Below are 22660 nucleotides of genomic sequence, written 5' to 3'. Positions count from 1 at the left end.
TAGGCTGGTGGCTACAGCTCCGATTCGACCCCTAGCCTGGGAACCTCCATATGCCGCCGGAGCGGCCCAAGAAATAGCTAAAAAGACAAAAAAAAAAAAAAAAAAAAAAAAAAAAAATGAGGCAGTAGGGGAGTTCCTGTTGTGGCACAGCAGAAACGAATCTGACTAGTATCCATGAGGATGAGTGTTCAATCCCTGGCCTCACTCAGTGGGTTGGGGATCTAGCATTGCTGTGAGCTTCGGTATAGGGCACAGATATGGCTCAGATTCTGCATTGCTGTGGCTGTGACATAGGCTGGTGGCTGTAGTTCCAATTCGACCCCTAGTCTAGGAATTTCCATATGCCATGGGTGAGGCCCTAAAAAAGAATGAGGCAGTAGTTATGAAGAGAAGTAGTAAAAGGTAAATGTACAAATGCAATGAGCAAATATTGACTGAATCCTAGTTTTTTAAAAAAAAAAAGGACTACAGAAGATAATTTGGGGACAAATAGATTGGATTTTGGATGATATATAAGAATAGTAAATTTTCATAATGTGCTGATGGTTCTTAGGAGACATATACTAAAGTTGAAGTATTTAAGGATGAATTGTCAAAGTACTAAAATTCTCTTTCAAATGATACAGCAAAACATAGGTACATAGGTAGAAATAGATAAAGTGAATCTTTGGCAAAATGTCAATCTAGGTGGTAGGTTTAGAGGTCTTCAACTTTTCTGAATATTTGACATTCTTAATAATAAAGATTTGGGGAAAAAAAGCTAATGCCTATAGGAGAAAATGAGATAATATTTTTAAAAGCCTTACTCAACCCCTATGACAATTGTATACCAAGGATCATAAAGCACAGATATTAGAAATCGTGTTTGCCTATTGGAATAATGAGGGATGTCACAGGGTATAGCAGTTACAGAAATTTGGGCTGTAAATAATAGCAAACCAAACTCAATTAGCTTATGCAATGAGGGAATTTATTGGAACAGCCAGATGTAGGGAGGCTTCAGGGGTGGTTTAATACAGTGGCTCTGTCTCCTTTTTCCTAAGTTTTCCCAAGCTATGCTGTTTTTGGTGAATCAGCTTTATCCCCAGCCTGGCTTCCTTTGCTGCAACAAAGTGGTTATAGTAGTTCTAGGCTTTGTCTTTGACTATCACTATGTCCAGAGGGAGAAAGAACATCATTTCTGGTAGTTTGCTCTTAAGGGCAGGGACCCTTCTTTCCCAGAAAGTCCCAGAAAGCCCCATTAAGTGTCTGTCCACCTCCCCCTGCTCCAGTATCAGCCTTTGAAGAGTCACATAGATCAATCACTATGGCCAAGGGAGTGCCTTGTGCTGATGGGCTTAGGCCTGGGTTCCTGAGCCAACCCTGCTGTGAGGAACGGGATTACAGTCAGATGCCCCCAGGAAGCACAAGGGCTCTGTGAGAAGGGGGAAGGGAAATGGATTCTGGGGGGGCATCTGTAATATTCATTATGTGGGGAAACATGTCTTTCACAAAATGGAAAGATAGCCCAGGTGAAGAGGGCAGGTCGCTATAGGTATGATAGATCAGATACAAATCAGAAATTAGGATCCTCCAAGGAGAATTTAAAAGGAGGAGTACCTGGCAAGAAACTCCTGTTCTAAGAATAGATTTGCTGAAGCACATCAGAGAGAACTGCAGTTACAGAATCGGTGGCACAAAGAGGTTCGCCAAGAAACGAAAAGTTGAAACAATAGAACAAAACAAGTGAGTAAAAATAGAATAAATGATTTGCTTTGATCTTGACTTAGGAAGATTTCCACCCCCAAGTAGTTTTCAAAAGGAAGAAGCCTAAGGTGCTGGGTCAAATGGTGGTAAACTCACAGAATGCACAGGATATCTGTGGCCAGACCTCTCAGCTCAGCGGCACCTCAGAATCACCCACAGTGTGGTTCACACCCACAGCAGCTCTGCCTCAGGAGTGCTCTGGTGAAGTCAGAGTATCAGTTTTAAAAGCTCCCCCAGGGAATTCTGATATGCAGCCTGGGTTAAAAACCACTGGTCTCATATCTCATGTACAAGCTAATCAGATCATCCAACTGGCTGAATTTTGATGGTACTCAGGGGTGATAAAGAACTATCAGTGTCAATATAAGTGGCTCTCTGTGGCCTTAATATTGCCTGAGTGGCCACTTTCACCAGAAGAGGGTTGCTGGAACCCTAGAAACTAAAGACTGAGGGGCAGAGGGAACCTTATGGCCATAATTCACCAGCATGGTCACTGTAAGTGGCACACGGGCTTGCTATTTGTTGAAACACGCATGTGAAAAAAGGAAGTCGGTGGGTTAATATATTTAAATAATTTTTTAAATCTTAAAAAAAAAAAAACCCTCCATAATGAAGAGCATTTAAAAGCCTGGAGTTCCCATTTTGGTTCAGTGGGTTAACAACTTGACACAGTGTCTGTAGGATGCAGGTTTCAATCCCTGGCCTCACTCAGTGGGTTAAGGATCCTGCCTTGCTGCAAGCTGTGGCATAGATAGCAGATGTGGCTTGGATCCAGTGTTGCTGTGGCTGTGGCATAGGCCTGCCAATGCAGCTCCAGCTCCGATTCAGCTCCTGGCCTTCCACATGCCACAGGTATGGCTGTAAACAGAAAAAAAAAAAAAAATTGATTCGCCATCAACAGTATTGGGGGGTTGGGGAGCAAGGGGGGAGGCAGCTGAAAGAAAAAAGGGGGAACTAAGAGTTCCAGTTGTGGCTCAGGTGAAGGGATATTTCATGTTTAGAAAATGGAACAGAAATAGAAATACTAAAGGTAAGAAAGACTTGGGTATTGACTAAATCGAGATCTGTAAACTTTGAAGTCTCCCAGAGACTCGTGTACTGGAATTTGTATGTTATCAAACAGAAAGATTCTAGGGAACCCTCCAAAGTGAACTCCTTTGAGCAGGGAAATAAAACCACAGAGATGATCTAAAAGAGTAACCTCGGAGTTCCTGTTGTGGCACAGCGGAAAGGAATCTCACTAGGAACCACAAGGTTGCCAGTTTGATCCCTGGCCTCGCTCAGTGGGTTGGGGATCTGGTGTTACCGTGAGCTGTGTGTAGGTCGCAGATGTGGCTCGGATCTGATGTTGCTGTGATTGGGGTGTAAGCCAACAGCTGTAGCTCCGACTCGACCCCTAGCCTGGGAACTTCCACATGCTGTGGGTGAGGGCCTAAAGACCAATAAATAAATAAGTAAATAAATAAGAGGAGCCTCAAGGACTCAGATAAAACTGGTGGATGCATTTCCATGAGGCCAAGATCTCAGACAGGAAAATATAACCTAAATACAGTTAGCCCTCCATCTCCACAAATGCAGAATCCATGGTTAGGGAAGGCCGGCTGTAGTACATACACCATTTTATATAAGGATCTTGAGCATCTGTGGATTTTGGTATCCGTGTAGGTCCTGGAACCAATCCCCCATGAGTACCAAGGGACACCCATATAGTCACAAGCCAAGGAGCCCTGAGTGCTTAGTTACTCTCCAGAAAAGGAGCCAGGGAATTCCTGGGGGCTATTCCCAAAAGCAGCTGCTGTGGCCACCAGGGCCACCAGGGCCACCAGGAGCTGGTGAATACTGATGACCCTGCAGGCAGAACTATGGTCCATCTTCCTCGACATTTAGGGTCACCTGTTCTCTACCCCTAAAGGCTGATACAGGAAACCCAGAGGAAGTCCAGAAATGCAGCTTCTGGAAAACAAAGGCAGAGTCTCCTCTCAGAATATATGAATGAAGGGATGCTGGCCAGGCTGTTTTAGAAGTCTGTATGTTTGTGGGAATAGTAGATCTTCTAAGGATGGGAATTCTGGCTTACATATGGAAGGAGGTGGAAGGTGATCCTGTCATTGTCAGGGCTTTGGATGAATATTGCTGTGTCCTTCCATAGCCTAGTGGGCCCCAGAAGCCCCAAAACAGGGAGGCAAAGGGGCTGATTGAGAGCCTCTCAGAAGGAGCAGGGCGTGGAGAAAGAAAGAAAAAATGGGGAACTGGGAGTTCTCATTGTGGCTCAGTGGTCATGAACCCAACTGGTATCCATGAGGATCCCTGGTGTCACTCAGGGGGTTAAGGATCCAGCATTGTTGTGAGCTCTGGTGCAGGTCGCAAACGTGGCTCAGATCTGGCGTGGCTGTGGCCTAGGCTGGTGGCTGCAGCTCTGATTCAACCCCTAGCCTGGGAACCTCCATATGCCACAGGTGTGGCCCTAAAAAAGAAAAAAAGAAAAAGAAAAGAATAAGGGGGGCACTTTAAAAGAGGGCCAAAACAAGTGCGAGTTAGGGCCCAATGTTAGGGTCCAATGTGAGTTAGAGCCAATTAACTCAGTGCTTCTTTTAGAACCATCTCCTAGGTTCCCCCTTGTTGCTGAACTCTAGTTTATCCTGAATAACATCACAGCAATTAACATAGTTACTTCTTCTTGAGCATTTACTCAATCTGGGTTAACTTAATCCTCACCACAGCTTACCTTCCAGCCAAGTTGGCTTCCTGAAAAGACATGATGTTTGTGAAAGTGCTTAATCCTGTGCCTGGAATAATAACATTTTATTTATTAAACCACACTCCTCTGAAAACCTGCTTAGGAGGCTTACAAAGATGCCTAGAACCTGCCAGGCACATAGCAGGTGCTCAAAAAAGGTTTGGTTGGGATCTGCTCCAGAGTGAGGTTGGTGGGTGAGAGCCTTGAGGGAGCAACCAGTGTGAAGACCTCAAGGAGCAGAGCTGCCTGTGGGAGGAAGGTGACTCCTGGGATAGAGAGAGAAAAGTCAGCCTGGGCCCTCTCACCTGTCATACCAAATTCCCCAGTGTTGAGAGATGTAGCTGCAGCCAAGAACACTGCTTTCTGGCCAGCCAAATAGGAGGGGCTGCCTGGAGCTCCATGGATTCTACCCTGTAGATGAATCTTTGAATCTTTTCTGTACAATAAAATTGAACTCAGGACTCCTCATTTGCTAATAGCCATGTGGCAAAATTGCAGTTTATCTTTATCTGTAAAATGTGAATAAACCTTTGATCTATAAATGCCACACACACACACACACACATATATTTTTGGCTATGTCCACAGCATGCAGAAGCTCCTGGGCCAGGGATTGAACCCTCGCCAAGCAATGACCCGATAAATACCCTATTTTTATGAGGGCAGTCCCTTCAAGAAAGTAGGAACATCTAAATTGGAATGGGGAATGTTTTCCAAAGGGGAAAAGTAGAAACACTTGAAAAACTTTCCTAAAGAAATTTCTCTTTTGTACTTATGGCTTGAACTATTGTTCTAAACACTTCCTCCTAAGGTGCATTCACCAGGAATATTTTTTTCTTTTGTCTGTAGTGGAAAAGGCTACTATCCGACCAGCCAAAAGCATGGACTCGCTGTGCTCAGTGCCTGTGGAAGGTGAGATTTTTAGAGTTGGAGGCGGGACTGGGGATTACAACGTGGGGAGACCAGAGACAGGCGCTCCCACAGCAGACTCACTTTCATCAACCACAGAACCTGCTCACCTCCTGTCACGGTCTCGCACAATCCCCCAAGCCAAATCCCTCTCTGACCCCTCCTGAACATCAGGGGTTCACCTAGCCCTGGCAATAGCCCCTCCCTGAGGTATCTTTCTCCAAGCCTTCCATCAACCACAGCTGGAGATGGCAGCCTCTTTACATTCAAACCCTAACGAGGTAAAAGGTCGCTACCTGAAAACTAAAGCAGAAGAGGCTCCCCCTGGGGCATAGACCTGTGAATTTAAGTGTTTCCATGGGGAATTAGCTTCATTTGTGTTTGTCAGGTCATGATTTTGAGTTGGTAGATCCACTCCTCATTCATCAATAAACCTTCATGGGTGGGCACCAGCCTGGCATGAGCTGATCATTGCTTGTTGGAGTAGATGTGTGTATAGTGCTTGCTAGGTGCACCTCACCATGTCAGTTCTTACAGCTCCAGCCTTAAGGGCTGTCTTGTCTGTGGCCCTCTCTGCTGTTTTTGTTAAGCAGCCAATGAGCACTGCTACAACTTATAAGACATGGGGAGAGTTCCCGTCATGGTGCAGTGGTTAACGAATCCGACTAGGAACCATGAGGTCGCGGGTTCGGTCCCTGCCCTTGCTCAGTGGGTTAACAATCCGGCTTTGCCGTGAGCTGTGGTGTAGGTTGCTCGGATCCCGAGTTGCTGTGGCTCTGGCGTAGGCTGGCAGCTACAGCTCCAATTCGACCCCTAGCCTGGAAACCTCCATATGCTGCAGGAGCAGCCCAAGAAATGGCAAAAAGACAAAAAAAAAAAAAAAAAGAAAGACATGGGGCATTCCTAACAGCAGACTATTTAAAGTCCCTCATATTTATCCCACGACTTTCTAGTTCCTTTAATACAGGATATTTTGTTCCTTGATAAGTGAGGCAGCCTGAAACAATGCAGGAAAATCTTCAGGACAACTTCCAAAAAATAATTCTAAACTTGTAGAAGATTCAGTGAGGTCTTTTTAAAGCTAACTCGATCTTCTTAACATTTTCTCACCTTTATATTCACCAATGTGCTTGGTTTTGAAACCTCACAGGGGCAGACCTTGCCCAGTTTTGCAGGATTTAATATTTCAGAAGCTAGGTCACCACTTCTGTGGGCATTGGGCAGGTTATCGAGTCTCTCAAGCTTCAGTTTCCTCATGTGTTAAGAGATAATGACACTTCTACAGAATGGGCCAAGAACTTTAAACCTAATGTTACCCAAGGCATAGAACTTCATGCTTAGTTGGGAATTATTTTCCAGATCCCCAGCAATTCAGTCATAGTCTCTTCAGTTTATTTATTTCCCATGCAGATTTTTCTCTTCTTTGCCTACACTTCTAAGTCAGTCAGGAACTCACTCCTCATAACTGGGCTTTCTAACATTTAGTTAATTTACATTTCTAGTTTCTCATCCTCTGAATCAGCAGGAGGAAGCCTGGAAAAAGGCGGAAAGGTCTAGCTGAGAACAGCATTTATTTCCTTGCTAGGAAATCAAACCCCTGTTTGGGTCCATCTGCCAGAGAAGACTTAAAACAAGAAGTTCAAAAGTTTGAAAATGAAACATGATTCTGTTATTTCAGCCCATTGGTCTTCTTCATTTTGAGGAAACATTTTCCTACCATCTCCCATTGTCTTTTAATTTTTTCTCGATCTACATTTAATATTAAGCTTGGTGGATGGCTGCCCTGTTTAGCAATTTTAGCAGGGACTTTCTTTTGGAAACTGCTTTACCTGCAAAGCTTAAAACAAATATGTATGATTCAACAGCAAATGAGGGCATCATAACAGAATTCTGTGCACATAAGAAGATGCTTCCTCTTGTCAACCAGATGTTATTTTTATTAGCATGGCTGTGCCCTAATTAGCATGCTATGTGCCTTTCCAAGATTCAAGTCTTGTGAATAGTGTGAATTCAGGTATTCTTACCAGAAGGCTGTGAGGTGTGTGTGCCCAGGCTGCTGACCATGTTTGTTTGCTTTTTCACCAGGGAAAGAAACCAAAGGAAATTTCAATCGAACAGTCACCACTGGTGGATTTTTCATTCCAGCGGTGAAAATGCATTCAACTAGCACTGGCAGCTCGTGTGACCTCAGCAAGCAGGAGAGCGAATGGGGCCAGGAGGGGATGCCAGCGGGGGCGGAGGGGGGCTTTGACGTGAGCAATGACCGAAGTCAGATGCAGGGCTCTCAGGCCCGGCCGCCACCGGAGCAGCTGAAGGTATTCCGGCCCATCGAGGATCCCGAGAGTGAGCAAACAGCCCCGAAGATGCTGGGTATGTTCTACACCTCAAACGACAGCCCCAGCAAATCTGTCTTTACCAGCAGCCTCTTTCAGATGGAGCCCTCTCCCCGTCACCAGCGCAAGGCCCTGAACATCTCCAAGCCCTTTGCTGTGTCCGTGCCGCTCCGTGTGTCGGCCGTTATCAGCACCAACAGCACCCCGTGCAGAACACCTCCAAAGGAGCTACAGTCCCTTTCCAGCCTAGAAGAGTTTTCTTTCCAGGGTTCAGATAGTGGAGACTGGCCTGAAGAAGAGAAGCCACTGGGAGCTGAGACTTCTACAGGTGAGACAGGGGAGAGGGTGTCTTTCCATTGCAAGAGAAAAGCCAGAGTTAAACTTACTTAAGCAGAGTTTGTAAGACAATGTGGTGAAGTGGTTAAGACTGCCTGGGTACCAAGTCCAGGCTCAGTCATTGGCTGGACAGTCTTCAGCAAGTTAGCATAACCACTCCATGCCTCAGCCTCTTGATCTGTAAAATGGGAATAATGTTAATGATTCACACCTTTCTCATAAGTCTCTTGGGAATATTAAATTAGTTAATACAGGTTTAAGGCTCTCAGCACAAGGTCTAATACATAGTAAGTACTCAAAAAATGTTACTTTACACTTTACTATTATTTTATTTACTCACGTAGTGAGAAGGCAGGAGGGAAAGCTCAAAGAATGGAATGCAGAGCTGGAATTGGGGATTCAACTCTTCCAGTCTCAATCTCTCCATCCGTCCCACTTTTCTACTTAACAGCTGTAGAGAATGTGGCTAGCAACCCTAGCAACGAGAAAGAACATCTTTCTCCCAGTCTTCTTATATTAAATACAGGGAGGACTCTGATTGGGCCTGTTCAGGTCACATGCCCAGCCTTGGACCAATCACTGGTGCCAGACTAATAAGCTTGAGTCTCTGGGTGGTCCCTGGAGTGAGAACCAACAACTTGAGCCACACAAAAGGGAAGTAATGAGAACCTCTGAAGAAAGGAAGGCTGATACACAAACCAATGAATGCTCATTGTGGTTTAAGAATATTTCTGTTTCAGAGTTCTTGCTGTGGTGCAGCAGGATCTCTGCAGCCCCAGGACACAGGTTGATCCCCAATCAGAACAGTGGGTTAAAGGATCTGGTTGCTGCTGCCATATGGGTTGCAACTGTGACTGGGATCTGATCCCTGGCCCAGGAACTCCATATGCTGCAGGGGGGCCAAAAAAGAAAAAAAAAAAAGAAAAGAAACGAAAAAGAAAAAAGAAAGAAAAGAGAAAGGGAAAAAGAAAAAAACGAAAATTTAGGAAAAAAAGAATATTCTTATTTCCATTACTGTTAGCTAACTTTTTTGGCTCACCTATCATGGTATCAGGCACTGTCCTAAGTGTTCTCCATGTATTATCTCATTTCTCCTCACACCTACCATGGGTAGTTACTATTATCTCCATTCGCTTAGAGAGGAATCTGTTAACGTGAGGGAGGACTCCTAGTAAGGAAGTGTAAAAGCCAGGATTTGAATCCAGATTTAAAAAAATCCACGTTTTTAAGCACTCTGCCCTTCTCCCTCACATGCTTGCTATGGGCTGTGGACTTACATAGATTGTTAAGGCACGATCCCTTCCCCCAGCAAGCTCACAAACTAGGAAGGGAAACTGAAACTCTGCACCCACCCTGTGCACAGGGTCAACCTGTGGAAGTAGCCTATTCAGGCTTTTTGAATGAGGGAGAGGATAGGTACCCAAAGTATCATGACAGGGGTGTGCAGAAGGGACTTCAAGGATATCAAAAAGAAGCAGCAGAGTTCCCACTGTGGCTTAGCAGGTTATGAACCCAACATAATGTCTGTGAGGATGCGTGTTCAATCCCTGGCCTCAGTGGATTCAGGATCCTGCGTTGCTACAAGCTGTGGCGTAGGCCAGAAGCTGCAGCTCTGATTTTCTTTCTTTTGTCCAGTAGCAATAAGTAAAAGAAAAAGATCTAAAGACAATTTTCCAGGTTACTTGATTCATATTTTTAATTACTCTGCTCAAGCCCATTCTTTTGCTTTTGGCCAAACTAAGCGAAATTCCACGGTACCCCCAAAAGTAAGAGATATCAGGGAAGTACTGCACTACAACTAAAGTGTTGACCGTTAGATTATTGTTCACGCTAAATGAAAAGAAAAAGGATCATTCAATCAATCATAATAAAGAAAAAAAAAAAGAAAATGGTAACCTGATGGCATGGTACTGCCCGGGTGTTAACAGTGGGTGCTGGGGTAAGTGGAAGGGAGGAGACTGTGGACTGGGGAGGCTCCAAAGGAGATGTTATTAGGTGTATGCCTTGAAGAATGAGTTAGATTCGAGCCTCAGAAAGGACCAGAGCAGAGGAGTGTAAGGCCTGTCAGGGGCAGTGTGTCTGCTCTGTGTCTCACAGGTGAGCAGTAGGAGAAGAGCGGATGTGTGGCTGATCCAGCGTGAGGAGGGCTTGGAACAGGACAGTGAGTGATCTGAGCAAGCTCACATTTAGTGCAGGCCCTTCCTCCACTTTCACTTTAAGAGTCCACAGTCATGGTCACAGTCAACGAATGGAAGACCCTGAGCTTTGCAAAAAAGAGATACTCCCAAACAGCCAACTAGAGGAGATCTTAGTAAATTAGGGGGGAAAAAAAATAAGTTAAAAAAAATTACTGATGGAGTTCCTGTCGTGGCACAGCGGAAACGAATCTGACCAGGAACCATGAGGTTGCGGGTTTGATCCCTGGCCTCACTCAGTGGGCTAAGGATCTGGTGTTGCCGTGAGCTGTGGTGTAGGTCACAGATGCAGCTGGGATCTGGCGTTGCTGCAGCTGTGGTGTAGGCCAGCAAACTGTAGCTCTGATTAGACCCCTCGCCTGAGAACCTCCATAAGCCTCAGGTGCCACCCTAAAAAAAAAGCAAAAGCAAAAAAAAAAAAAAAAAAAAAAAAAAAAGACTGATGCATTACCCTTCTACCCAAAGGTTTCACTTCCAATAATTTATCCTAAATAAGTAGCTGCACAAATACAAATATGGGATTATTTGTCATAGCAAAAGACAGGAAGCAATCCAAATGTCCATCTTTAGGAGATGGATTGATGCACTAAGCTGCATCTGCACAATTGAGCCCATAGCTTTGTAGGCCCCGCACCATTTCCTCAAACTCCTGTGTCCCTGTGGGGGACGGTTTCTTTGCCCATAGAAGGCATCCTATCTCAACTATCTGCCTTGTGTTTTTAGTTTTCTGCCTTGGAGCTTTTTCTTTTAAGATTTTTTTTTTCTTATGACATTTTCTTCCTCCTGCACTGTGGAAACAACCATATACAGTTACCTAAGACCTTCTTCACGCAAGGCAGTAGGGGTCAAATGTGGGGTCTTCCTCCCTCTCTACTGTCTTGGTAAATGTTTCAGATCAGAGCTTGATCACTTTAGATATAAAGATATATCCAAATTGGGAGTTCCCGTCATGGCTCAGTGGTTAACGAATCCGACTAGGAACCACGAAGTTGCGGGTTCAATCCCTGGCCTTGCTCAGTGGGTTAAGGTTGCCGTGAGCTGTGGTGTGGGTTGCAGACATGGCTCAGATCCCATGTTGCTGTGGCTCTGGTGTAGGGTGGCGGCTGCAGCTCTGATTGGACCCCTAGCCTGGGAACCTCCATATGCCGTGGAGCAGCCCTAGAAAAGACAAAAAGACAAAAAAAAAAAAAAAAGATATATCCAAATTGATGTGTAGATCATCCCTGGGAAGAGTCACAAGGAAGCTGCAGTCATAATCATAATACATCTTTGCAGCTTGGTGTAATAACAGATTTCTTAGGCAACAAGCAAAAGACTCGATTAGATCAGGGTTTCTCAGCCTCAACAGTGTTGACAGTTTGGACTGGGTAATTCTTTGTCTTGTGCTTTGGCGTTTATTTAGAAGCATTCCTGGCTTCCACCCCCTAGACGCTGGTAGCCACTCCCCACACCTGGCTATGACAACCAAAATTGTCTCCAGACATTGCCAAGTGTCCCCTGGAGAGGGGAGGAGAAAATAGTCCCCAGGTGGGAACCACTGGACTAGATAATTTGCCAGATCCTTCTCATCTCCGACAGTCTAAGACTCAGGGATCTGAGAACAGACCATTGGTAGGAGGGAAGGGTAAAGAATGTGAGGGAGCAGTGAGCTGGGAGAATGCCCTCCATCCTTGTGAAGAAGAACTAGTCCAGGACAATGACTGCTGGGACTGACCTCTCTTGACATGGAGTCTCCGTCATCTGATAACTCTCATCCTCATTGCAGCATCTGTACCTAAGAAGACGGCTCTTGAGAACAGCAAGCCAGGACCAGATGCAGGGAGAACAGTGGAATGTAGCAAAGGCCTTCCCCTGGAGCTGGGTGCCCAACTGGAGGAGAAGAAAGCCTCAGAAGGCTCCCTAGGCTCTCACCATGCAGGTGAACTGGAGAAGCTGGATGCAGAGAAGGCAGCAGCAGAGGAGGATGAAGCGCCTGGCCAGGTGGAGTCCAGTGCTCTGCAGGAGAACACCAGGGCCAGAGCTGAAGCAGTGCTTCTCCATGAGATGGTAAGATGGCCTCACTGCCTTGTCCAGCCAGTAGGGTCCTCTTTTTCCTAAGGGTTCTTGGCACATTTTAAAGTTTTTGGTTGCTGTTGTTTGTTTGAAGAGCCAGTTTCCATCAAAGGGACTTCAGGGCATAGCCTTCTGGCCAGATCTGGGTTTTTTGTGGTGAAGTTTTCAGGGATCCTGTGGTGATAGGAAGGAACCATGCACCTCAGATTCCCTAGGACAGACTCAACTCCAAATATTTCTGACCTGAAATCACCATAAACCAGTAACATGTCCTGGGAACGTAAGGCCATTCAATCCTTGAAGCAGCACAAAACCTGACTGTCATGCCCCGGTCCCAAACATGATGATCATTCGTGGGGACAGCTCTCTTCTCTCAGATATCCTGAACAGACAGTTGCCTATGCTTGTTTGTGAAATCTTCTGTAAGATTTCCAGGATGGATTCCTTTCTCCTGTGGCTTCTGGAGAACTGAAAACATGATGCCAGAGCATACTAAACCTTTTCCACTTTTTAGAACTAGGATTTGCCAAGACTTCAGGGGGGCGGTATCCTTGCTTAAGATGAAGCTGTGAGGAGGTTTTCTGGGGACATCCAGGGAGGGGTCTTGCATTTGGGAAACAGCTCTTTGACCCAGAGGAGTTGCCAGAGGGGAAAAGGAAATTCTTTGCCTTTTAACTTGTTTCCAGGAACTTGGTCTCTGGGACATGCACAAAAGTCATATGGACTAGAGTTAGAGCAGTGCTGGGACACCACAGTGGCCCTGGGAGAGCTGACTAAGGGTTCCTGTAAGATTTGTTTGTATTTGTAGAAGGAGAATGATGCAAAGATTATTGTGGGCCTTGAATTCTGGGAGGGATCGAGTATGATGACATTGCTTTGAGAAGCAGATAAAGTTAATGCTAGGAGAACCAGGCTGGATTCATGGGAACAAGTAAAGGCATCCATTCATTCATTCATTCATTTATAAACATGTATGAAACACCTGCTTTGTGTCGGACCCTCTGCTGAGCACTGAGATCACTGCAGTGTACAAGATGGTCACCGTCCCTGTCTTCTTGGAGCTGACAGCTTAGGAGGTGAAAGATCATTAAACAAGTCTTTTCTAGGCTGATATGGAAGTAGGGGTTCTATGGGAGCATATAGGAGGGGGGCCCACCCTAGTCAGAGGGAGGAGGTGGGTCAGAAGGGTCAGGGAAGTCTTCTCTGAAGAACAGATATTTAGGTGGAGAACTCAGCTAGGAGAAAGGGGTAGGGAGAAGAGTAGAAAGGGAGACACTCCCAGGCAGAAAGAGTAAGAGGGGCCATGAATCTGAGATAAGGAACAAGGCTAGAGAATGGGAACATGGACTAGAGCAAGTGAGGCTAAGAGTGAAGCAGGAGCCACATCAGGCAGGGATGCTTGGAAGGGATTTGAAGCTTAACCTAAGGACAATGGAAACTTCTAATCTGTACAGAATATTATCTTTTAAAAAATAATTCTATTCTATGAGGAGAATAGCTTGGAGAAGGGCAAGAGAGGAGGTGGAGATGCCACTTAGAAGGCTAGTCTTTAGCAGACCAGATGAGGAAAAGATGGTGGTTTAGACTAGGGTGTGGGCACTGGGGATAGAAATGGAAGACTTTAAGAGCTATGTGAACAGCCAAGTAGGACTTGGTGAAGGACTGGATAAGGAGTAAGGAAGAATCGAGGACATCTGATCTAAACAAAACATGCACTACAGTCCACTTACTGAAATGGCAGAGTGAGTGGGGTGGACGGAAGTTTCAATGTTGACTTATTCATCTAAATGTAGTGTTTCTTAGCAAGAGATCAATCATGTAGGTGCTGCAGAGAGTAAAGAGATGCCTCTGCCCTGAAGGAGGGCACAGTCGAGTAGGCGAAAGAGAAGTGTACACAGATAAATGCAAAAGGGGAATCAGATCTCAAAAACGCCCCTGCTCTCTAACGAAGTAATCCTATTCCTGGAGAGTTATCAGAAAGAAATAAGTCAAAAGAAAACAATGAATCCGTTTTAATTCACAGATCCTTATTTTGCAATTATTCGCAGTATACCAGGCATCTTTTGGCCTTGAGGAATCAAAGACAGATGAACACAGTTCCTGATTAAGGAACTCACAGTCTGTTGGGAGAGGCAAGACTGGCATCCAGTTAACTGTAATATGAAATGACGTGTGATCAAAGCCAGGAGAGAAGTGATGGCAGGCTGGTAGCAGGTTAGACCTCTCAAGAAGGCCCTCCCCACCCTCACCCCCCACATCCCTCCCCCACGCCAGGAGAGAAATGCCTCCCCAAACGACTTCTCCTTGGGACAGAATAAGGCTTTCAGACGAGAAAGGAAAGGAACTGAAATTTGCTTCCCTGGCCCTGACCAGGCCTCCCTTCATCCCTTTCCTGTCTACAGCTTTGGGCTTTGTGTAGGGAAAGGGAGGAGCCAAGGACAAAGAAAAGCTGGACTTGAGGTGAGACAAGAACAGCAAACAAGATGCAGGAGGAGGCACCCATCACATTATCGGCGGTTATTGTGGGTAGTAGGAGTGTTGCATTTTGCTATTTTTCATTCTTCTTTCTTTCAATATGCATTAAATCTTTTTCCCATATGGAATATGTATTTCTTTGGTTATAAGGGGGGAGCTATATTTATCTATTTGGAAAGCAGGTGTCAGGGCAAGAGTTAACATTTTCATTCTACTGGGAGGATCTCATTCTTGTGAGCCATCGGGTCAGCCTAAGGTTATATGAGATCAGAGATTGATTTGCTTTATAAGATAGCAGTACACAAAGATTCCATGCTTATGTTCTGAGGTAGATTGAATTGGATTAGAATCCTGAGCTGCTACTGTGTGACTTGGGTAAATTGTTTAATCTGTTTCAACATAAATCTCATCTCTAAAACGGGAGTAATTCCAGTAGTATTTATCTTTTAGGGTTCTTGGGAAAGTTAAGAAAATACAGTTAAACATGTTATGGCACATGCTAAGCATAAATAAATATCCACAGTTATTATTAATGCTTCTTCCTTTGTAAGCGAGGGGGTGTGGCTGGGCACTGTTCCAGTCCCTTCACTCTCCCTGGGAAATAGTCTACATGTCAGCACCAAGAGTCTTTGGTTCTAAGTAATCAGTTTCTTGATATTTTTTAGGATGAAGACGATCTGGCCAATGTCCTGATATGGCCTGAGATACAACAGGAGCTGAAAATTATTGAATCTGAGGAGGAACTCTCCTCGTTGCCACCACCAGCTCTTAAGATCAGCCCAACTCAGCCTATTCTCGAATCTAGTCCCGTGCCTTTTGCTTCCCCAGAGTCTCCCAGGAGCTTACCTTGTGGCTCTGCCCCAGCTCCAATCTCAGCCCCTCTGGAGGAGTGCACTAAGAATCCAACCAATCAGAGCACACAAGGAATCTCTGCAGCAGCCAATAGAGAAAGGGTAGAGACAACCAGCATCCTCCAGAGATGCGAGCTGGAGAAGGGCCTGCGCCCAGACCCTGCTAGCCTGACTCCTCTGGAAATAGTTACATTTGAGATGGCTTCTCCACAAGCAAAGATGGAGGGGGGAGGCCCAGGGAATCTGTCTCCTTTGCTCCCGCCTTCTCCTCCCCCTCCAACTCCTATGGAGGAGGCACCTCTAGTCCAGCTATTGATGGGTAGCCCTGAGAGAGAAGATTCATCTGAGAATTTGAGAACAAATCCATATACAGACCAGCTGAAGTCCAAAGGCAGCCCTGGGATCCCCAATCTCTGTCAGGAAGAGGAGGCCTCTCCAGAACAGAATGAAAAGCAAAATTCAAAGATTACTGCTCCTGAAGGTAAAGGCTCTAGCTATCCAAGCCCAACCAGGGAGGTTGAGATTTCTGTACAAGGAGAAGGGGATGTAACCCACTCAGTACAGGAGCCCTCAGACTGTGATGAAGACGACACTGTGACAGACATTGCCCAGCATGGCCTGGAGATGGTGGAGCCCTGGGAGGAGCCCCAGTGGGTGACAAGTCCCCTGCACTCCCCTACCCTGAAAGATGTGCAGGAGGCACAGATGCAGGGCTCCCAGGGCCACCGATTGGAGAAGAGGCTTTCCCACAGGCCCAGCCTTCGCCAGAGCCATTCTCTAGACAGCAAAATCATGGTTAAGAGCCAGTGGACTCTTGAGGGTCCCTCCTCCAGCAGTTGTGATAATCTTGAAGCAGAGAGGAATTCCGAACCTCTGCAGCCCTTGGCACCCAGCAGAGATGTTACTGGATGGGATGAGAAAGCTGTGAGATCCTTTCAAGAGTTCTCTGGCCTGAAAAGGACAGAGGATCCTCCCAACCAGAAGGGACCAGGTGGTTTGCCGCCCAAATCAGCAGAAACCAGCCCTGTCAGCCTAGTAGAGGGAGAGGAACTGGGGCCACACCTGGGGCACCACAACCCTCAACTTGAGCAAGACAGTGTTCCTGGGCCAGAGAGCAGCAGGGAGTATTCGCCTGGCATGCAGGACAGCATCTCACCTGGAGAGCATCCCCCAAAGTTAGTGCTGAAGAGCACTGAATGTGGGCCCCCAAAGGGGAAAAATAGGCCTTCTTCTCTCAACTTGGACTCTGCCGTTCCTATCACTGACCTATTCCGGTTTGAGAATGTGGCCTCCTTTGGTTCACCTGAAATGCAGTTCTCTGAGCCAGGAGACCCAGAGGTCACGTGGATGACCCCATCGCACTGTAAAGTAGACCCCTGGAGGGTATATTCCCAAGAGTCTCAGGACCTGGACATTGTCACTCATGCCCTGACAGGCCGCCGTAACTCAGCTCCTGTGAGTGTGTCAGCTGTGAGAACCTCCTTCATGGTCAAAATGTGCCAGGCCAGGGCCGTCCCGGTCATCCCACCCAAAATTCAGTACACCCAGATCCCACAGCCCCTGCCCTCCCAGAGCTCAGAGGAGAATGGAGCTCAGCCTCTTGAGAGGAGCCAAGAGGAACCCGGTTCAACTGGTGGGACCTCTCAGAAACGTGCCAAAGATGATTCTCTCTCCTCCTTGGAAAGCCCCCAGGAAGAGAAACCAAAGCAAGATATAGGACCCCTCGAGTCCTCACCTCTGGACTCCACCGCACCTCACATGTGCGAGGGACCCACTCTTTCTCCAGAACCAGATTTGCCCAACCTGCTCTCCTCCCAGGATGCAGTCGTGCAATGTCGAAAGCGCACATCAGAGACAGAGCCATCCGGAGACAACCTTCTTTCTTCAAAAATCGAGCGCCCGTCAGGGAGTTCTAAGCCTTTCCACAGGTCAAGACCAGGAAGACCTCAGAGCCTAATCTTATTCAGTCCTCCTTTCCCCATTATGGACCACCCGCCCACCTCATCTACAGGGACAGATTCCAAGGTCCTGCTGTCCCCTATCAGAAGTCCCACTCAGACAATTTCCCCTGGGCTTCTTTGTGGAGAGTTGGCAGAAAACACATGGGTCACACCAGAAGGGGTTACACTTAGGAATAAAATGACCATCCCTAAGAATGGCCAGAGACTAGAGACCTCAACCAGCTGTTTTTACCAGCCCCAGCGGAGATCAGTGATTCTGGATGCAAGAAGTGGGAGGCAAATAGAATGACAGCAGCTCACCTACTGGTGTCTGAAAAAAAAAAAAATTCATGATTCATCTGGAAGTTATTATAGGGGCAACTTGCCTTTTTCCAGGCAGAGGTTATCCAAGTTTGGTCTTATTTGGGCCTCTTCTCTTTCTTCTGCCTTTTGACCATGTATTAATTAGGCCATTTGCCAGAAGAGAGGTCAAGTAAAGGACCAAAAGATGAAACACAAATAAGCCTATATGAGCAGGCAGGGAAAGGTCAGGTGAGGGAAAAGGATGAGATGCTGGCCTCCAGTGATACCTGGGGCTTATGAGTTGCGTCATTCCCCCAGTGCCATGATCTACTACCGTGAGAGCTGGATGTGGTAATCTATTTCGAAAGAGAGAAATCCTATGCCTGTGTTGGAAAATGTTGCTATTGAGGTTTGAAGACCTCCTATTTACTTCATGCTTTTTAATGCTCTCTAAAGTATGTGTTCTTTTAGACCAGTTTTCTGATAAGCTTTGTAAAAGCATACTATCCAGAATAGAAGCAGATTTGGAAATGCAAACTAACGTACACTTAGATATCCAGTGGGTGAATTTACCCAGGCTCTTTCCCTGAACTCCCTGCTGACCCGTCCCAGATGGCACCATGTACCAGCATAGAAAATCAGAATCTCTACTCTGAGACTGGCACAACCCAAGAAGACCTTCTGGCTCTGGCTTTTATTAATTTGAGACTCTGCCATTGTCCTGCCCTTTGCTTTATAAATCCGGTAGCCAGAGAGGATAGGAGCTGAGCTAAGGGTTACCTCACTTAGATGTGCTCAATCTTCAGTTAGGTATGCAGCGGTGAACTGATCTGCTCTCCTTCTAACATCAGCGTTCAAGGACAGGATGTCATCGTAGAGAAAAGCCTCATATTTAGGCAGAACTATACTCCAGACTTGAAGTGTTTGAAATCAGTGGTGTATTAGCAGAAAACATCTCTAGCTCAGCTTCACGCTCCATTCACACTAAGCTGGGACCAGAGTACAGGAGAAGGAGGGAGCCTTACCATTAGAGGAAAGAGCCCTTGCAGGGTGGCCATCACTCCTTCTTGGTGAGAGCTGCCTTTCTTGAAAATGTATTTCGTTTTAGCCAGGGGCTGCCTTCCTTCCTCCCCCGCCCTCCATTGCTCAAGAGCAGACTTGAAGCTCGCCTCTCCCTTCCTTAATCCCCTTCATCCACCACCCACCCCAGGCACTCAGACCTGCTCTTCTTTTATCTATATGCAAGCAGATGCAATAAACCAATCTGGTTTTATTTCAGTTATTTAGAACTTCAGATGGTTCTTTTCAGCTGGAGAGAGGAAGGAGAAGTAACACAACTTGTTGGCAGATTTTTGGTGCTCTTCCAAAAAGGGCTTCACAGAAGCCCTTCTCAAGGCAAAACCGATCCAGGTATCAACACTTTCAAACTTTCTAAGATAACTGTCTTGTTTGAGAAACAGAAAGACAGGATCTATTTTTAGCCCCTAATGTGCCTCTTCTGAGGTTCAAGGCTAGCTAAACTGTCCAAAAGCTCAATCACTGCAGAAATTTCTTGAAGGGCTAGCAGTTAACTCTGGGCAGATCTCACAACCAGGGCTGATGCTGGGCTGGGTAAGGGCTGAACTGAAGTTACCTCCTCCAGTGAGAAATTAGAAGGTGATGCCCTGCAACGGATACGTATTCCTCTCTCCCTTCTTCCCTGATAAGCCTTGTAAAGTTTTGAAATTTTGTCCTGTACCATTTAAGCCAGTGTCTATGGCAGAAACAATTGGCAGGCCAGCTGATGAGTTCTGCTTTCAGATGGCACTGAGATGAGTGAGCAAGGGAAGAGTTAATAGGCCTTTGGTCAGTGTTTTTTGCATTCTCATTCGATGAGCAAGACATTGGACCAACAGCCAATGAGATGTAAACCCATAAGAAAAGTCCTAGGGTATAGAGTTTTTCCCTCTATGGAAGCAAGGTGAAGAAATATAGTGGTGCCAGATGAGGAAGGCTGCTTTTGGGAGATTTGAAAAGTACATTCCTGCCTTATCAGCAAATGTGGCAGATAGGCTTTAAGTCAATCTCAGTACACTGTGCTGTCTATGCTTTGATAAAGACAGTGTTCCAGTGAGAATGTGAGAGAGGAAGGGAACCGCACTTTGCTTCACCATCAGAACTCTGAGCCGAGTAATGAAATATTTAAACTATTTTATGATTATTTTAAATTTTTGTTTGTAACACTTAGAGGGTATATTTTTATTTGGGGATAGACTAAGAAGCCACCATTTACATAAACAAGTGAGTTGAACTTGAGGCGCCTGTGTAGATTTATTAAATGGCTGCCATGTTCCTTGACTCTGCCATCTTTCATTCGTAGAATCATCTTCAGGAGTGTGTGTGTGTGTGTGTGTGTGTGTGTGTGTATGTCATCATGAGATGAAAACTGTCTGGAGATAATTCCTACTCTGAGTTTTCCCAGATGATCAACCCAGAAGGCCTTGGAAGCTGACTCACCTTCTTGGTCAGTGTCCTGCTGCTAAAGTGTGGACCCTATTCGTAAACTTCCTGTGAGCTGGGGCTAGCCTGGCAGTGGTGAAATTCCATTGCATGACAAGGAAAACTCATTACATTTTTCCTCCAAAATTGATCCCCTCAAATCTCCTGAGATTGCCTATTTGGCCATCCACTTGGGATTGAAAAATGAACTCCCTGAGAATGGCTGGATGGGAATCAGGCTGCCTGTTTCCATCGAGGGTAAGGAGAAAGGAGGTGCTGCTTTTTACAGGAGGTTCCACATGGTGCCCTAGAGAGGGCTACAGAATCATCTTCTCAAAGGGTGCCTTCAAATCAGCTATCAGTCCTCAGAATGGGGGTGCCTAATTTTAAATGTTGAAGTACAATGTATGCATATTCTAATATTTCTTTCAGTGTTAACGGTTGCTTAAGAAGATAATAATCTATATTTATTGGCAAGCTTTCTTTTTTTTCCTTTTTTGCCAAAATGTACCAGGTAGAGGGAATTTGGTCTTTATTCTTTAGTTCAAATGGAATATGAAGAGGCCTGACCAAAAACCTGATCAAGACACTATTGGCCTAATCTAAGTCGTAAAATTCAAAATATTGGCCAACTCAAAATTCTGGATTGTGGGGAGATTAAAAATGTAAACATCCTCCTCAATAGACAATATTTATCAAGAACTTAGAGACACTGCACTTGGGTACCTTAGAACTCTGAAGTTTTTGAAGAGTCTAATGAAAAAGGAGAGCAGGATGGCAGCAAATGAAACAGCCTATAAGCAACCAGGAGCAAGATTTAGAACCATTAAGTTGCCAAATCACAGCAGAGAGGTAAAACAGGTAGCAACTTAGCATCTATTAATATGATTGCTGATAGTGTTCAAGTTACCCACTGACTTTAATCAAATTAAACACAATTAAAAATCCAGTAGAAGGTGCTAGAAAGACATTCAGGTGTTGAGAATTTTGGTTTTGTCACTTAAAAAATCAGAGAGTGGAAACTAAGAATAAATAGTTCTGAGGTTTCCTATGGCCTTTTGGTTTGGTTGTGAAGTCCTGTTGGATCTCTGCAGATGAGCCAGGTAATATCAAGTTTCCATACTCCTTGAGAGGGGGTTTTAGACACCATCATCACAAAATGGGTTAACTCCTGCTGATGATGAAGTCAACGTAAATTGTTACTTTCATGTCTACTATTTAGCACATAATTGCACTTGACTAAAGTTGAGTGGGATAGTCATTTGCCTACACAAGGCCTTGTCTTCTGCCTGAAGAGCTACTGGGAGACATAAGATTCGTTTGTCCAGGATTGGAATCGGAGACCTTCAGGGTGGGTCCAATTCTCTCCAGGATTGATTAGGGCCACATTCTATCACAGATTGTCCTATATGAGGACAACAGACTCTTTCTTGTTGCTAGGAGTATGATTTACGGCATTTCCAGCAGGAAGGTCAGTTTCAAAATGTGGAGTGACAAAGAAACTTTGTCAACACCTCTCCTAGCAAAGTCGAGCCTGTAGAGGGAGCAGGCACCTTTCCAGGCATGGAGAGGAATAGACGGAAGAAGGGTGACTGCATAAGATCAGGTTCAGCCCAGAAAGTGTAAAATTGGAGCCACCACTGATTGCTTGGGATACAGTAAATCATGTAGTAGCATTGAAGTTCATGAATAACACAGGGATCAATTCTATGAGGATGGAGGATGTAGTTAGGTATAAGAAATCCATGAAGTACATAGCCATGTGTTTTACTGGGTGAATCACAATGCTTTGCATTAACTTAATGCCATAGTACTTCCTGGCTTATATTACCGCAAGGTAAAGCACTTTCTCAAAGGGATCTATTAGAAAGCTACATGATTTCAGCTGTTTGTTGACCTTGACAAAATATGTTTCCAAAGATATAATCAAAATGTTTTTCTATTGATTAAAAAAGCATAAATATTAAACCTATCCATAGAGACATTTAAGTGTAAAAACAGATTGTATGCTTTAAAATGTACTCTAATAAATGATATGAAATATAATGCTCATGATGGCACTATGAACTAGAGGACACGGGGGTCATCAAAACCAATAATAGGAAAAGTGGATTATATGTATTCAGGCTCATTGTTCTAGTTTGTTCTGTTTGATGTCATTTTTTATTTCCTCCAGGTTTGCTTCAGCAAAGCTTTCTTGTTTTTGTTACATCTTAATAACTGTCAAATATTTGCAACTTCTCTCTTACTGTTGCAATCAAACATCCCACCCAAGATACCCAATATAAATCAATGGATATTATAC

The 22660-nt window shown here is 45.2% G+C and overlaps 1 protein-coding gene across 2 annotated transcripts in view; it reads left to right on the top strand.

Moving 5' to 3' along the window:
- Nucleotides 1-22400, top strand: part of ARHGAP31 (Rho GTPase activating protein 31) — a 111427-nt gene extending 89027 nt beyond the window's left edge. The window contains exons 9-12 of one of the 2 annotated variants that reach the window (XM_021070330.1): nucleotides 5333-5395; nucleotides 7478-8053; nucleotides 12022-12302; nucleotides 15449-22400. In XM_021070330.1, coding sequence (XP_020925989.1) covers nucleotides 5333-5395; nucleotides 7478-8053; nucleotides 12022-12302; nucleotides 15449-17884 — 3356 coding nt within the window. In that variant the 3' untranslated portion in view covers nucleotides 17885-22400. Of the gene's footprint in view, nucleotides 1-5332; nucleotides 5396-7477; nucleotides 8054-12021; nucleotides 12333-15448 lie in introns of both variants that reach the window. The other variant, XM_021070329.1, reaches the window with a different exon arrangement.

This window comes from Sus scrofa, chromosome 13 (assembly GCF_000003025.6).
Source record: "Sus scrofa isolate TJ Tabasco breed Duroc chromosome 13, Sscrofa11.1, whole genome shotgun sequence".
NCBI lineage: Eukaryota > Metazoa > Chordata > Mammalia > Artiodactyla > Suidae > Sus > Sus scrofa.
Note: the sequence above shows the minus strand (reverse complement) of the source record. Positions and strands in the feature narration are given on the sequence as shown.